This window comes from Haliotis cracherodii, unplaced genomic scaffold, assembly GCF_022045235.1.
Source record: "Haliotis cracherodii isolate W230 unplaced genomic scaffold, xgHalCrac1.p SCAF_18, whole genome shotgun sequence".
Lineage (NCBI taxonomy): Eukaryota > Metazoa > Mollusca > Gastropoda > Lepetellida > Haliotidae > Haliotis > Haliotis cracherodii.
Window position 1 is genome coordinate 234,667 of NW_027266273.1, and position 16,843 is coordinate 251,509.

At 40.9% G+C, this 16,843-nt stretch overlaps 1 protein-coding gene across 3 annotated transcripts in view; it reads left to right on the top strand.

The window, feature by feature from the left end:
• Positions 1–16,843, top strand: part of LOC139465636 (fibrinogen-binding protein-like) — a 41,877-nt gene that overhangs the window by 10,356 nt on the left and 14,678 nt on the right. Inside the window, exons 1-2 of one of the 3 annotated variants that reach the window (XM_071247342.1) lie at positions 6,546–6,586; positions 14,818–14,961. In XM_071247342.1, the coding sequence (XP_071103443.1) occupies positions 14,824–14,961 (138 nt within the window). In that variant the 5' untranslated portion in view covers positions 6,546–6,586; positions 14,818–14,823. Of the gene's footprint in view, positions 1–6,545; positions 6,587–13,070; positions 13,159–14,817; positions 14,962–16,843 lie in introns of those variants that run through there. The other 2 variants (XM_071247343.1, XM_071247341.1) reach the window with 2 other exon arrangements.

Consider the following 16,843-nt stretch of genomic DNA (forward strand, 5'->3'; position numbering starts at 1 on the left):
ACAACTGACAGAATAGAAACTAAAAATAAAAAAAGATCCACTGTTCACTCAAACCTGACTTTTGTAAGATGGAGCCAAAACAACATGAATTTCAAGTTACATCCCATTAAAATGATGCTGTCTGGCCTTGTGTTCACTGACACCCACAGAGGGTATATCAAAAAATATTGTGGGATCCTGGGTCAGAATTGGTCCTCTACCCTCAATACTTGTTATTAGAAACAAATAAGATGAGGATACGTCTGTAACCGTGTGTCATGGATGAACGTGTGTCAGTGCCCACACAATACTACCATCCTGGTTTGTCTGGACCAGAAACCACCGTCTTCTCTCACTTTTAAGGGATTCAGTGCTCTTTAATTTTGCATTATTAAATGGATTGTTTTAACTGGTAGCAGTTTACATGAAACACAAAAATTAGAATTGTTGGCCTAACATTTTTTATAGCTTTTCTGGAAATGAAAACAGCTTCTTTACATCTATCACTGAAGTAGTTTTGATTCCAGATATATGTTGTTGGGAGCTTTCAGAGAGATAGCAGATGTTTTGGGTGTGAAGTTTGTAGAATGGGAATACTGTTTAACTTAATTTTGTAAAATGTAAACACTCTTAAACTGACAAGGGTCCAATGTTTGTACCTGTTGACTTTCCTTGGAAGTAATGTGAACAGAAATGAAAGAATTGTTGTATGTTATATGATCATGATTTTCTAGGAAGTCAGGGAAGGTCATAAAACCTTTAAGAAGCAGGTACACTATTGAAGCAATAGTTGTGTCAGTTTAAAGTCTGTGGTAACATTCAAATGTCTTTTAGCACACTGTGCAGTCAAATTTACTTTTCCGAAGTTTCATCCTTTTGAAAACATTTTCATGTTATTGACATTATGTTACACCATCACTATCAATTGTTATGTGTTATGGACAATCCGTTCCTATCAGTACCAATCCTTTCCTCTGATATCTTATCTGAATTAGTCCATTCCTCTGCTTTCTTATCAGTGTTAATACTTTGTTCTACCTTCTTATCAGTATCAATATTTTACCCTGCTTTATCATCAGTATTAGTACTTTCTTCTGCTTTCTTATCAGTATTAGTACTTTCCTCTGCTTTCTTATCAGTTTTCTTATCAGTATTAGTCCTTTCCTCTGCTTTCTTATCAGTATTAGTCCATTCCTCTGCTTTCTTATCAGTATTAGTCCTTTCCTCTGCTTTCTTATCAGTATTAGTACTTTCCTCTGCTTTCTTATCCGTTTTCTTATCAGTATTAGTCCATTCCTCTGCTTTCTTATCAGTATTAGTACTTTCCTCTGCTTTCTTATCAGTTTCCTTATCAGTATTAGTCCTTTCCTCTGCTTTCTTATCAGAATTAGTCCATTCCTCTGCTTTCTTATCAGTATTAGTACTTTCCTCTGCTTTCCTATCCGTTTTCTTATCAGTATTAGTCCTTTTCTCTGCTTTATTATCAGTATTAGTCCTTTCCCCTGCTTTCTTATCAGTATTAGTACTTTCCTCTGCTTTCTTATCAGTATTAGTCCATTCTGCTTTCTTATCAGTATTAGTCCATCCCTCTGCATTCTTATCAGTATTAGTACTTTCCCATTGACAGTTCCTGGAATTTGGATAGGATGTGTGTTCAAATCAAATATTTACAGTGCATTAATTTACGGTAATAGGGTAAAGAGCTCAGTGACAGAAGTATATATAAATGTAAAAGAGCATGTACTTCTTGGACCATATAGAACACTGTCTACACAGATTATGTATGTATGTATCTGCCTCCACTAGAGGACATGGACCACACTGTTGCTTGAAAGTTCTAAACAACTTGCCAATATCCAGAAAAATACATTTCTAGTTTGCTGCTGCAGCATTAGACCTCCATGGGTCAATTCAGACCACTCCCGGTCAGTGTAAATACTACTAAGAGTACGTAGGGTCATATGGCCCTTGAGGGAGATTGTCAGTGACATGAACCCTGACCTCTGCTATTTTCTAAGGAGGTGGGGATCACATGACTGCTGTCTCACATTTACGAGATTGCCACTGTGCTCCTCACACAGGATCTTGACATGAGATCCCCATGTTAAGACATAGGTAAAGAAAGGCCTTGAAAAACATGAAGATCAAGTCATGTGATACTATGTCTGTGTTTAGTTTTCTCCCTGCTAATTTGATTTGCTTCAGATTAAGCACATACATTTGAAATATTTTTGCAGGAAGTTAAACATTTTAAATGCTGAGCAATGTTTTAATTCTTGTTCCTAATGATGTAAAGTTTACAAGAAAGTTTTGTTGAGTTGATTTTGGATTAAAAGGAATGTTAGTTTGTCCTAATGTCATTTTGTACCCATGCTTCAATGATTGATTCAACTGTCTGTGTTTTCCACATTTCAATGATTGATTGAGCCATCTTTTTTTGACAAATTTCATGTTTGATCACCATTCTGTGTTTTCCCATATCAGTGATTGATTCACTCATCTGTGTTTTCCAATATCAGTGATTGATTCACTCATCTGTGTTTTCCCATATCAGTGATTGATTCACTCATCTGTGTTTTCCCATATCAATGATTGATTCACTCATCTGTGTTTTCCCATATCAATGATTGATTCACCCATCTGTGTTTTCTCATATCAATGATTGATTCACTCATCTGTGTTTTCCCATATCAATGATTGATTCACTCATCTGTGTTTTCCCATATCAATGATTGATTCACCCTTCTGTGTTTTCCCATATCAGTGATTGATTCACTCATCTGTGTTTTCCCCATACCAATGATTGATTCACCCATCTGTGTTTTCCCATATCAATGATTGATTCACCCTTCTGTGTTTTCCCATATCAATGATTGATTCACCCATCTGTGTTTTCCCATATCAATGATTGATTCACTCATCTGTGTTTTCCGATATCAGTGATTGGTTCACTTGTCTTTGTTTTTCCATATCAATGATTGATTCACCCATCTGTGTTATTCCCATGTCAATGATTGATTCACCCTAGCTGACGTGTTCACTTCAAAGTTACTGTGCAAGCTGATGTTTTCACTGCAAAGTTATTTTGCAAACTGACATGTTCACTGCAAAGTGTTTGTGCAAACTGTCATGTTCGCAGCAAAGTGTTTGTGCAAACTGACATGTTCACGGCAAAGTGTTTGTGCAAACTGACATGTTCACGGCAAAGTGTTTGTGCAAACTGACATGTTCACCGCAAAGTGTTTTATGCAAACTGACATGTTCACCGCAAAGTGTTTGTGCAAACTGACATGTTCACGGCAAAGTGTTTGTGCAAACTGTCGTCTTTTCTGAATAGTTATTGTACAAGCTGACATGTTCATTACAAAGTTATTGTCAAAACTATAATTTAAACAGTAAAACAATAAGACGAGACACTGACGAATTGATTTTCTGGAAACATAAAAATCCTCGCTGTATTTTTTTGGTGTTTCATTTTTGTTCCCACTCACCAGTACTTTCAACTCAAGAGATACAGTTAGTCTGGCCTTGGTTTGTTTCGGCCGTGTTGTCCATTGTCTTGCTCTCCTGTATTATGCCTCGAACAGCAGGTTAACACAAGAATTTTTGCAAAATAACAAAGCCAACTCACACAGATCTAAACTATTTTCTAAAAAATTAAAAACATACAAAGTTCATATAGACAGTATTATCTTTGTGAGACACACTTTCTTGTGATGTTCCTGTCTTGAAGAACTCCAGTTATGAGGCCTGCTGTGATGCAACCTTTTAGACTCACAGATGTAGGAGTTGTTAAATATAGCACAAACAATGCAACTTTCTGTTGTATGTCAGTATCAGCCTGGGCCCATGTCAATGGGGTCCTTGAGGCCACAGACTCTTTATACAACCTTTTTCTGTAAATATCTTTTGCTGTGATTTTTGGAAATGATTTACTAGTTTAATTAGAATTTATAAAAAAATATTGCAAAGGAGGGCACAAAACCAGAAAAAATCAAAAAGAAAAATCTATTTGGTACTTGTTGATGTGAAAATCAGGCAAATATTCTAAATAAGGTCATAGATGACCCATATGAAATGAATGATATGCCACACAAAGCTCCTGATTAGCTGTGTGTCTCTTTCAATTTGTACGCTTCTAATAACACGACATGTTGCATTTCCAAATAGATTGTTTTCCACAGAATGTGTGGCCATGGCAGATGTATTTCGCCTATCGTTAGTTTGTGATACATATAAATAAAAGTTCTGTTGCATTTCTGTGCATGATGGGCAATTGCACTGAGAAGAAATATAAAAAAACATTATCCTGAACATTGACCAAAGTAACATCTATTGCTTCTGACTGGTTTAAGCTGTCAGACGAAATGGCGTATGTTTTGAGACATTCTGATTTGTCAGTCATGACGAGCTCACTAAAATGGGTCCGAGGATCAGACTTTGGGACTTGGCTGATTGGTGCCATACACAGATGACATGCACCGGTACTCATGCTTTCAGTCACTGGTACACCTGGTGCCATACACAGATGACATGGACCGGTACTCATGCTTTCAGTCACTGGCACACCTGGTGCCATACACAGATGACGTGGGGCGGTACTCATGCTTTCAGTCACTGGCACACCTGGTGCCATACACAGATGACGTGGGGCGGTACTCGTGCTTTCAGTCACTGGTACACCTGGTGCCATACACAGATGACGTGGGGCGGTACTCATGCTTTCAGTCACTGCTACACCTGGTGCCATACACAGATGACGTGGGGCGGTACTCATGCTTTCAGTCACTGCTACACCTGGTGCCATACACAGATGACGTGGGGCGGTACTCGTGCTTTCAGTCACTGGTACACCTGGTGCCATACACAGATGACGTGGGGCGGTACTCATGCTTTCAGTCACTGCTACACCTGGTGCCATACACAGATGACGTGGGGCGGTACTCATGCTTTCAGTCACTGCTACACCTGGTGCCATACACAGATGACGTGGGGCGGTACTCGTGCTTTCAGTCTCTGCTACACCTGGTGCCATACACAGATGACGTGGGGCGGTACTCGTGCTTTCAGTCTCTGCTACACCTGGTGCCATACACAGATGATGTGGACCGGTACTCATGCTTTCAGTCACTGGCACACCTGGTGTCATACACAGATGACGTGGACCGGTACTCATGCTTTCAGTCACTGCTACACCTGGTGCCATACACAGATGATGTGGATCGGTACTCATGCTTTCAGTCACTGCTACACCTGGTGCCATACACAGATGACGTGGGGCGATACTCATGCTTTCAGTCACTGGCACACCTGGTGTCATACACAGATGACGTGGGGCGGTACTCGTGCTTTCAGTCACTGCTACACCTGGTGCCATACACAGATGATGTGGACCGGTACTCATGCTTTCAGTCTCTGCTACACCTAGTGCCATACACAGATGATTTGGGGCGGTACTCGTGCTTTCAGTCACTGCTACACCCGGTGCCATACACAGATGACGTGGACCGGTACTCATGCTTTCAGTCACCGCTACACCTGGTGCCATACACAGATGATGTGGACTGGTACTCGTGCTTTCAGTCACTGCTACACCTACTCCAGGCTTGATTGTTCATAGGTTGCTTAAAAAAACCTGTAATATTGCCAACTGTGACATTAATTCGAGAATAACCAATGAACTATGGGGAATTACAAATTATCTGTCTCCAGTGAATTGGTGTTATCCCGAACCTTTGGCAAGGAACTTGCAGCATTCATATCTTAGGGTCAGATACTCCAGAACTGCGTGTTTAGTGTAGGTTATTCTGTATTATACTCATTGACATTTTAAGAGAGAAAATGAAGAAAGAATGTATGTAATATTAACCTTACAGAGAAACTTGACTGAAAGCAGCATATTGTATAGATGATGTAATGCAGTCAATTTGTGATTTCATGAACAATGGATGACATCATATTTTTTTCTCAACAATGAAGCACATGTGCAAATATCTGAAAGTTATCACACATGATCATTCTACCCTTATGGGTAATATACACCAGTCACTCGCTCACACCATCAACCCTATGTAGATCAGACATGTTATGATTTTATTAATCACCTATAGTCTATGAGGATGAACTGTCAGTTAACAGCAACAACAATACAATGTAGATACTACTGTTTAAAATTTGTATCCTAGATATTATAAAGTTTAAGAAATATTAATTTGCAGCAAAAGTTCCATGAGATATTGTTTCAAGATGGTTTTCACTGTTAACATTATAAATTGAGAAATTATAAATACTGTTAAGTTTCCCCACAGTGGTGTTCTGAGGGATTTGGAGTTTGTTTATACTGCAAAGCGACATTGTTTACGACTCTGTAGGGCCGACAAACATTTAAGGAAGGTGCATGGTTTAAAGAGATAAAAGCTGTTTACAAATGTTAGCTCTCCAGTTTAGAGCACAGGGGCGAGAAAGAAATCAATTTTTGTCCGCCACACAAAAGATTTCTGTTGAAAGGCGAAAGTTTCACATTTCAACCAGTGATTTCAAATTTGTTTTCACCTCACTCTGACACCCTAGAGTTGGATTGGTGCTGTGAGCACTGTAAGAAGTTCAAGTGAGTTGGGAAAATATGTTCTCTCTGTTGCTTGATAAATGTCTTGAATGCTACATCATATAAGATTACATGTATTTCTGTCTTAAGGATGTTAATAATAGCTAGCTGCACATCATTTTACTTCCAAGTTTTAGTTATATGTTTTAGTAGTTTAGTTATGGCTAGTATTCAGAAGCTTAACCTGTTTACAACATGGACTAGGAGGCCTTTGATGAGTGCCCACTTGGAATCGTTTTACAAGCTCTGGACGGCTATATGTCAGATATATGTATATGTATGTACTTATAGTTTCTGAAACCATACTGACTCTACTATCAGCCAAACAGGAAGCAGTAGTCCGTTAGTGGATGTAGATTAAAATGTTTCAGGTTGATGGAAGCAAATGTCTGAACACATTATTACATATTTGTAAGAGAGTTCATGCTTTTAGGGTATAGGAAGTCAGAGAGTGATCATGGACACGACACGAACACATGTAAGTGCCATAATCAAAGTGTATTAGTCTCTCTCAATTCTTTGTGCTACTCTAGAACAAGTCTACTCTTACAATCTCATAATTACATTTCATATTTTATTCTTTTAAGATGAAACTGTGTTCCGTAATTTGATGAATATTGAGTGTGAAAGTAACCAAGGGTCATACTATGTCACTTATTTACATAGTGAATGGTATTTTATGGAAATGCCCATGTGTTATCAGGAAATATTAGGGGCATACCATATGTTACCTTGGCAACCATACCTTATCATACAGTCAGACCTTGGTCTTTCTATTTGTGAGAACTGGGCACTGGGGGTAATACAGTTTGGTCGTGTGAAGATTCCGGGTTAGAAGAGGCGATTAATGGGATCAGGTGGTCAGGCTCGCTGACTTGGTTCATGCATGTCATCGTATCCCAATTCCGTGGATTGATGCTCTTGATGTCAATCACTGGATTTTCTGGTCCAGATTTGATTATTTACTGACCGCCATCATATAGCTGGAATATTGTGGAGTGCAGCGTTAAAAAACAAACAATACAGTTTGGGGTCCCGGGCATTTAAATAGGGGCCTCAGAGTGGACACTGTACCAACAGCAGAATAAATGCAAAGTGTGCATGATGCCTTCTACGACACAGAAGGAGATTTTCTTGTTTGAATCAAAACTTTGTGATTGAATGAAGACAATCTGATATTGATTATCTGAACATTGATGGTATTTCGTATCAGAACAGAAACATCAGATAAGTCTTTCATACATGCTTCAATCTATTTCATTTCAATCACTCCCACATCCATATTCTTTTTCATCCAAAGGACTCGCAAAGGATATGATTTTTGTCCATTTTAAAGTTTTAAGCAATTAGGTAAAGCCCTGTACAGTCGTCCATCATCCCATGTTCATTGACAGTATGTGCTCATAACTTGCCCCAATACCTCAGTGTGTCATTACTTTCATCCATATCTATATGAAAGCTGTTGCTCTTGTTGCAGTTTTGCAGTCAAAGTTGTGTTGATGATAAGGCAAAGCAAGCACAGTTTTGTGTCTGTTGTACTGACTTTATGAGACAAAAAGTCGTGGATGTAATCCTACTGGTGTGGGTTCCACTTCATCAATATAATACACACACTTTAAACCGCCACGGTGGTTACACAAATATTACTGATCTCATTGCATCCCATCTAATATCATATATACCCAAACTCATCACATCAAGTTTTTTATACATTCACTCGGTGATGTAGTGGATAAAATGTGTGCCCAGAGAGTAGAAGGTCAGTGGCTGGATCCCCTGGCCTTGTCATACCAAACAACATTAAAAGATGGATCTTGTTGTTACCCTGCCTGGTGCTTTGCATTAATTGAATATAAAAGGACTGGCTGTTTGTGAGTCTGTGTTGGGTATCCATGGTATCCTGGTGAGCTAGCACTATAAAACTGTCAGGCAGAGTACAAGTAGTCACACCAACACTTGCTATGAAAGTGAAATACTCTTGAATGTGATGTTCCACCCCATTGTACCTCACCTCCCATTCACTCAACCAGGCAGTTCAGTTGTCATGGCAGCCGATTACATCATCCAAATAATGGCATACACACAGAAATAGCCTGCTACTGAAAGTTTCAATTTCATTTTTGTGTTTACAAGTTGTTCAACATTGCAGAGTTACATCCCTTAGTAGTAACAGGATGTACTGATGATAGCTTGGAATCCATAAATTCAACCTGGTTACGGTACTATGATTGTCAGCACCCAAGTGGTTATATCTAGATTTTAAGTGTACCACTTTGGGCCTTTGAGCCATTTTGAGCTGACCTCCCATGATATAACTGAAATGCTTTTTAAACTGGCCTTAAACCAAGTAACACACTTACTCTCTAAGTATTCTGATTTACCGGTGTCTTAATATATTTGCTGGATAAGTTAATGGGAATGTTTGCATGGAAGTGCATATTCATAACTCCATGTTCAAATACCATTTGAAGAAGGTGAGCTACAGAATCCTAACTGTATTTTCAAATCAGTCATTAATTTGATACTCCAAGGGCCTGGACTATTGATGTCAATAAATATGATTGTATTCCTGAAGTTGATATCCATTATTTAACAATCAGTTGTCCAAGTTTTCCTTAAATATTTTGGCAATTGTGCTTCTGGGAGGAAAATATCAACTAGCTGAAATGTAAAAAGACACTTGAAACTTTTTGTGTAAATTTTCTGGGTTTTTTTTACAAGTGGAATATCACATGTACGGTAAGCTCTTTTAAACAGTAGAATGCAGAACAAGTTACTGTTACATCAAGAGGGTTCTGATTGGGATGGTTATCAGTCAGCTGGCAGTAAGATTTGGGGACATTGATCAGTAGACAGGAAATATGTTTACTGACTGTATACTGGTACATAATTATTTTTTCAAATTTTGTTTTGACTTTTTTTAACACTCTTTATTCTGCTTTTCATGGAATTTTGTTTTGTACCAACATATTGCGCTGACCATGGTCACCACGTTAGTAACATAAACTATCATGTATCTAGTTTGTTTTGCTTGTTGGTTTTCCAACTTAATGGTTAGCAGTAAAGTTTTATTTTTCTCTATGCAGTATGTCATTGTCACTTTATGCTCAACTTGCATTACGCTATGATTGAAACTACTTTATCCTAGTGTTTTTAAAGTTTTTAGGTCAGGCAGTTCGAAATCCACCAGAGCCCACTTTCATCTTAGCTATCCATGCTTACTTCTGCATGATTATTTTGTTAGTGAGAATGAAAGCAAATGTATTTTCTTCATCCTGTTGTCATTTGAAAACAGAAATTTAGAAGGAAAATAATAGTAAAGATCCCTCCTGACAATGTATATTTTTCTTCTACACAGCTAAACTGAAGATGAGCATCATCTTTACATGTTGGAATAATCATGAAACAATATAAAAAATTATGAAGCTCTGGTAAAGATTCAGAAGTAATTAAAATGACAAAATTGGTAGAAAATGACTTCTGGCAATCAAGCAGTTCAGCCAAGTGCCAAGTGTTTTTAACCATAGCCAAAGGGTGTGTTCAAGCCATGATATGTGGAAGCATGGCCTAGGCAGTCTTGACCTTGAGAAATTGCTTTAAGGTTTGATCAGTGGAAGTGTGATGTAACAACTCATAAGAATGACATATGGTTGCTTGGCACATAGGTTAGGGTACCCCACTGCTGATTCTATTATGAAAGTATCGAATGTCATACTCAAGTGTGCCTTTGCTACACTCTAAATCAGGCAAGCCAGGGTTGAGAGTGTCAGTGGCCACTGTGGACAGATGATCCACATTTCGGGGGAACTTATTTCAAGCATTTTAGACTGAAACCTTTCTGCCTATGAATTCCCACAGATGAGAATTTGTTGAAAAACGCAAGTTTTTCATCTTTAACCTTTTTAAGTTTGATAAGGAGATATACGCCATATGTTTTTAGATAAGGCTTCATAAATAGTTTTTTGTTTCTCATGATCTGCTCATCCCAAACCTTTCCCTCGCCCCTGATATTTATTAGAGAAAGACCCTGTTAATCTAAAATTGTACACCAGATTGTGACATTTTGCACATGCCATATCATGCATAGTGTGTCGGGTAAGAAGGGAACCATGCTGTGGTCATCACAGCCCTGGGCCAGTCTCTGCATACTTCAAGCCTGTGTGAACTGTGGGAACAAATATATAAACAATATTAAAAAAACCTAAAGAATGGTATAAGAATCTATACTGAAACGTTGCTATTACAGTATGATAAACAAGTTGTAATCCATAATTTTATTGTCTACTTTGTCATCCGTCAACTTCTAAGAAATGCCTATCAAACAATTTTAAGTGCCCTGTGTCCCACTAAATCGGTAAAGTACTCACATATACATCGGCACATGTGCCCTGTGGCACACTAAAACTGTAAAGTACTCACCTACACATCAGCACATGTGCCCCGTGGCACACTAAAACCGTAAAGTACTCACCTACACATCAGCACATGTGCCCCGAGGCACACTAAAACTGTACAGTACTCACCTACACATCGGCACATGTGCCCCGTGGCACACTAAAACTGTAAAGTAATCACCTACACATCGGCACATGTGCCCTGTGGCACACTAAAACTGTAAAGTACTCACCTACACATCAGCACATGTGCCCCGTGGCACACTAAAACCGTAAAGTACTCACCTACACATCAGCACATGTGCCCCGAGGCACACTTAAACTGTACAGTACTCACCTACACATCGGCACATGTGCCCCATGGCACACTAAAACTGTAAAGTAATCACCTACACATCGGCACATGTGCCCTGTGTCACACTAAAACTGTAAAGTACTCACATATACATCGGCACATGTGCCCTGTGGCACACTAAAACTGTAAAGTACTCACCTACACATCGGCACATGTGCCCCGTGTCACACTAAAACTGTAAAGTAATCACCTACACATCGGCACATGTGCCCCGTGTCACACTAAAACTGTAAAGTAATCACCTACACATCGGCACATGTGCCCTGTGGCACACTAAAACTGTAAAGTACTCACCTACACATCGGCACATGTGCCCCGTGTCACACTAAAACTGTAAAGTAATCACCTGCACATCGGCACATGTGCCCCGTGGCACACTAAAACTGTAAAGTACTCACCTACACATCAGCACATGTGCCCCGTGGCACACTAAAACTGTAAAGTACTCACCTACACATCGGCACATGTGCCCTGTGGCACACAAAAAACTGTAAAGTAACCACATACACATCGGCACAAGTGCCCCGAGGCACACTAAAACTGTAAAGTACTTACCTACACATCGGCACATGTGCCCCGTGGCACACTAAAACTGTAAAGTACTCACCTACACATCGGCACATGTGCTCCGAGGCACACTAAAACTGTAAAGTACTCACCTACACATCGGCACATGTGCCCTGTGTCACACTTAAACTGTAAAGTACTCACCTACACATCGGCACATGTGCCCCGTGTCACACTAAAACTGTAAAGTACTCACCTACACATCGGCACATGTGCCCTGTGTCACACTAAAACTGTAAAGTAATCACCTACACATCGGCACATGTGACCTGTGGCACACTAAAACTGTAAAGTACTCACCTACACATCAGCACATGTGCCCCGTGGCACACTAAAACTGTAAAGTACTCACCTACACATCGGCACATGTGCCCTGTGGCACACTAAAAACTGTAAAGTAACCACATACACATCGGCACAAGTGCCCCGAGGCACACTAAAACTGTAAAGTACTTACCTACACATCGGCACATGTGCCCCGTGGCACACTAAACCTGTAAAGTACTCACCTACACATCGGCACATGTGCTCCGAGGCACACTAAAACTGTAAAGTGCTCACCTTTACATCGGCACATGTGCCCCGTGGCACACTAAAACTGTAAAGTACTCACCTACACATCGGCATATGTGCCCTGTGTCACACTAAAACTGTAAGTACTCACCTTCACATCGGCACATGTGCCCCGTGGCACACTAAAACTGTAAAGTACTCACCTACACATCGGCACATGTGCCCCGAGGCACACTAAAACTGTAATGTACTCACCTACACATGGGCACATGTGCCCCGTGTCACACTAAAACTGTAAAGTACTCACCTACACATCGGCACATGTGCCCCGAGGCACACTAAAACTGTAAAGTACTCACCTACACATCGGCACATGTGCCCTGTGTCACACTAAAACTGTAAAGTGCTCACCTTCACATCGGCACATGTGCCCCGTGGCACACTAAAACTGTAAAGTACTCACCTACACATCGGCACATGTGCCCTGTGTCACACTAAAACTGTAAAGTACTCACCTTCACATCGGCACATGTGCCCCGTGGCACACTAAAACTGTAAAGTACTCACCTACACATCAGCACATGCGCCCTGTGGCATGCTTGTGAAAAACTACATTTCTTTCCCTGGCTTCTGTTGAACAGACCAATTGTGACTGAGTGGATATTTGAAGTAGGTTGGGTCGTGTTGCTGTGAGAGAATATTTAATCACTGTTGTTATTGTAGCAAAAATTATACACTTGAGTTCTGTAAGTATGTACAACATGGACTTACCAAAGATATAAATCTTATTACAGTATTTTCAGATGGTTATATATCTTTTTGTTAAAGGAAATATGGTAAAGTTGAATGTTTATGTGTGTTGAAAATAATGTATTTGTATCACATTCATGTCAAGTAATTCCAACAAGTTACAATTATCATGATTATTCAAGCTATTCAGAATGTTTCCAATTTATAATATTTCATTTCCCCGTTTCATAACCAACACATAAGATTGCCTGTTAGAAATACGAAATCAAGATCACCAGATAGGAGAAAATGTAATGCAGAAATAACAAAAATATTAACAGATGTGAAATCGTGAAATAGACTTCTGTTTCTTCAGTCCTGCTCACGCCAGTGTAACATTCTTCTTCAAGTCTTATGAAGAAGGTGGAAGTGACTCTCTAAGCATGAAAAGTGTTCAAATGATTTTATCTGATGGAAGCCAGTGTTGGTTGTCACGGTTACAAAGGGGTAACTCCATCAAGTGGCACTTGGTAAGAAGCATATCCCATGGTTTCCCTCTTACATGTTGTAATGGAAGTTGGGAAACAGTCAGCCAAGTGGGGCAACAAGAACCAGACTGACAGATACTCTGGCTGATAAGCTCACTGTATACATGTTACAGTGATGTGATAAAATAAATATTCACGCCTCTATTTTTACTAACTTTTGAGATTTAGTCGTAGGGTCATTGTTGACAATAATGTTTTAGAGTTGTTTGTAACACATGAACATCATTCTTTAGGTGACACCTCTAAAGAATTGTTGGTCAGGGTAAATAAAGAAAATGAAAAGTCAAGCATGCAAGCATCTGGATGGGAATGTCAGAAAGTTACGTTTACCAATATTAACATACTTTGTTTGAATTTTTCTTCATATTAGATATTAGCTAACAGAGTTCTAATGTATTTTTATACCCCGTTTACGAAGTAAATCGGGGGTATATAGCGTTCCGTCTGTCCGTCCTTCCGTCCGAGCTTTTGTACGGCCCCTATCTTTTTAACTATGCACCCTAGCTTCACCAAACTTGCTACACACATTTACCATAATGAGAACTTGTGCCTTTTGCTAGGTTGAAGATTGTGATTTTTTTAATTTTTGCCGTTTCCATGGAATCATGGTGAAACATAAGTTTTGGGTAGAGTTTTTGTACGATCTATGTTTACAATATTATGTATCCTAGCTTCAGCAAACTTGCTACATTAACCACTATGATTGTTTTTTTATCTTTTATAAGATTCTGAAAGTTTTCTCTTATGCTGTTTTCATGGAAACATGATGGAATTTAGAAATTTTGATGACTGGTTTTGTATAGCTCATGAGATTACAAAGGAAAGGGCAGTTCCTCTGACTTAAAGCAACAGGTATATTTCATTAATTAACAAACTATTTACTATTTGTTGTTGACCAGTGGGGATAATGGGGGTATGTGATAAGCTTTGCTCACTTCTTTCTTGTTTTATATGTATCCCACAGAGGTGGAATTTGGCAAATGAAAGAGATTGATTATCTTGTGCCTGAGCATCTGACACAATTTGGGATCTCAGCATACCCAGGTCCCCCCCACTGAGGTTTGGCTGTTTGGACTAGTTAAACAATTTATGAATGGATATATGGAATGATGATGACTTCCTTTGCAGCCACTAATGTGGCAGGGGTCAGTGGGGGATGACCTGGATCACCTGGAGAAAGACCGTGCCATCCATACCGATCCAGACGAGACCCGGCGCCGGCGCACTATCAAACTTCATCAGGAAAACAACAAATGGGGCTTCACACTACAGGTATGTTATGAGGGGTGCAAGCACACTACAGGTACACAGTGAGAGGTGCAAGCACACTACAGGTACACAGTGAGGGGGTGCAAGCACATTACAGGTACACAGTGAGGGGTTCAAGCACACTACAGGTACACAGTGAGGGGTTCAAGCACATTACAGGTACACAGTGAGGGGATGCAAGCACATTACAGGTACACAGTGAGGGGTGCAAGCACATTACAGGTACACAGTGAGGGGGTGCAAGCACATTACAGGTACACAGTGAGGGGGTGCAAGCACATTACAGGTACACAGTGAGGGGATGCAAGCACATTACAGGTACACAGTGAGGGGGTGCAAGCACATTACAGGTACACAGTGAGGGGATGCAAGCACATTACAGGTACACAGAGAGGGGATGCAAGCACATTACAGGTACACAGTGAGGGGGTGCAAGCACATTACAGGTACACAGTGAGGGGGTGCAAGCACATTACAGGTACACAGTGAGGGGGTGCAAGCACACTACAGGTACACAGAGGGGGTGCAAGCACACTACAGGTACACAGTGAGGGGGTGCAAGCACATTACAGGTACACAGTGAGGGGGTGCAAGCACATTACAGGTACACAGTGAGGGGATGCAAGCACATTACAGGTACACAGTGACGGGATGCAAGCACATTACAGGTACACAGTGAGGGGGTGCAAGCACATTACAGGTACACAGTGAGGGGGTGCAAGCACATTACAGGTACACAGTGAGGGGGTGCAAGCACACTACAGGTACACAGTGAGGGGGTGCAAGCACACTACAGGTACACAGTGAGGGGGTGCAAGCACATTACAGGTACACAGTGAGGGGGTGCAAGCACATTACAGGTACACAGAGAGGGGATGCAAGCACACTACAGGTACACAGTAAGGGGGTGAAAGCACACTACAGGTACACAGTGTGGGGGTGCAAGCACACTACAGGTACACTGAGGGGATGCAAGCACACTACAGGTACACTGTGAGGGGGTGCAAGCACACTACAGGTACACAGTGAGGGGTGCAAGCACATTACAGGTACACAGTGTGGTGGTGCAAGCAGATTACAGGTACACAGTAAGGGGGTGCAAGCACACTACAGGTACACAGAGAGGGGGTGAAAGAACACTACAGGTACACAGTGTGGTGGTGCAAGCACACTACAGGTACACTGTGAGGGGGTGCAAGCACACTACAGGTACACAGAGAGGGGGTGAAAGCACACTACAGGTACACAGTAAGGGGGTGCAAGCACACTACAGGTACACAGTGTGGGGATGCAAGCACATTACAGGTACACAGAGAGGGGATGCAAGCACACTACAGGTACACTGTGAGGGGGTGCAAGCACACTACAGGTACACTGTGAGGGGGTGCAAGCACACTACAGGTACACAGAGAGGGGGTGAAAGCACACTACAGGTACACAGTAAGGGGGTGCAAGCACATTACAGGTACACAGTGTGGGGATGCAAGCACATTACAGGTACACAGAGAGGGGATGCAAGCACACTACAGGTACACTGTGAGGGGGTGCAAGCACACTACAGGTACACTGTGAGGGGGTGCAAGCACACTACAGGTACACAGTGAGGGGTGCAAGCACACTACAGGTACACAGTGTGGGGATGCAAGCACACTACAGGTACACAGTAAGGGGATGCAAGCACATTACAGGTACACAGTAAGGGGGTGCAAGCACACTACAGGTACACAGTGAGGGGGTGCAATCACACTGACAGCATTCCCTCGTCATATCGAAGACCCAGGTTCGGTGTTACTGGAGTCCCCCGCTGTGATATGGCTGGAATATTGCTAAAAGCAGCGTAAAACCATACACACTCACTTATTCACTCACGTAAATATGATATTGT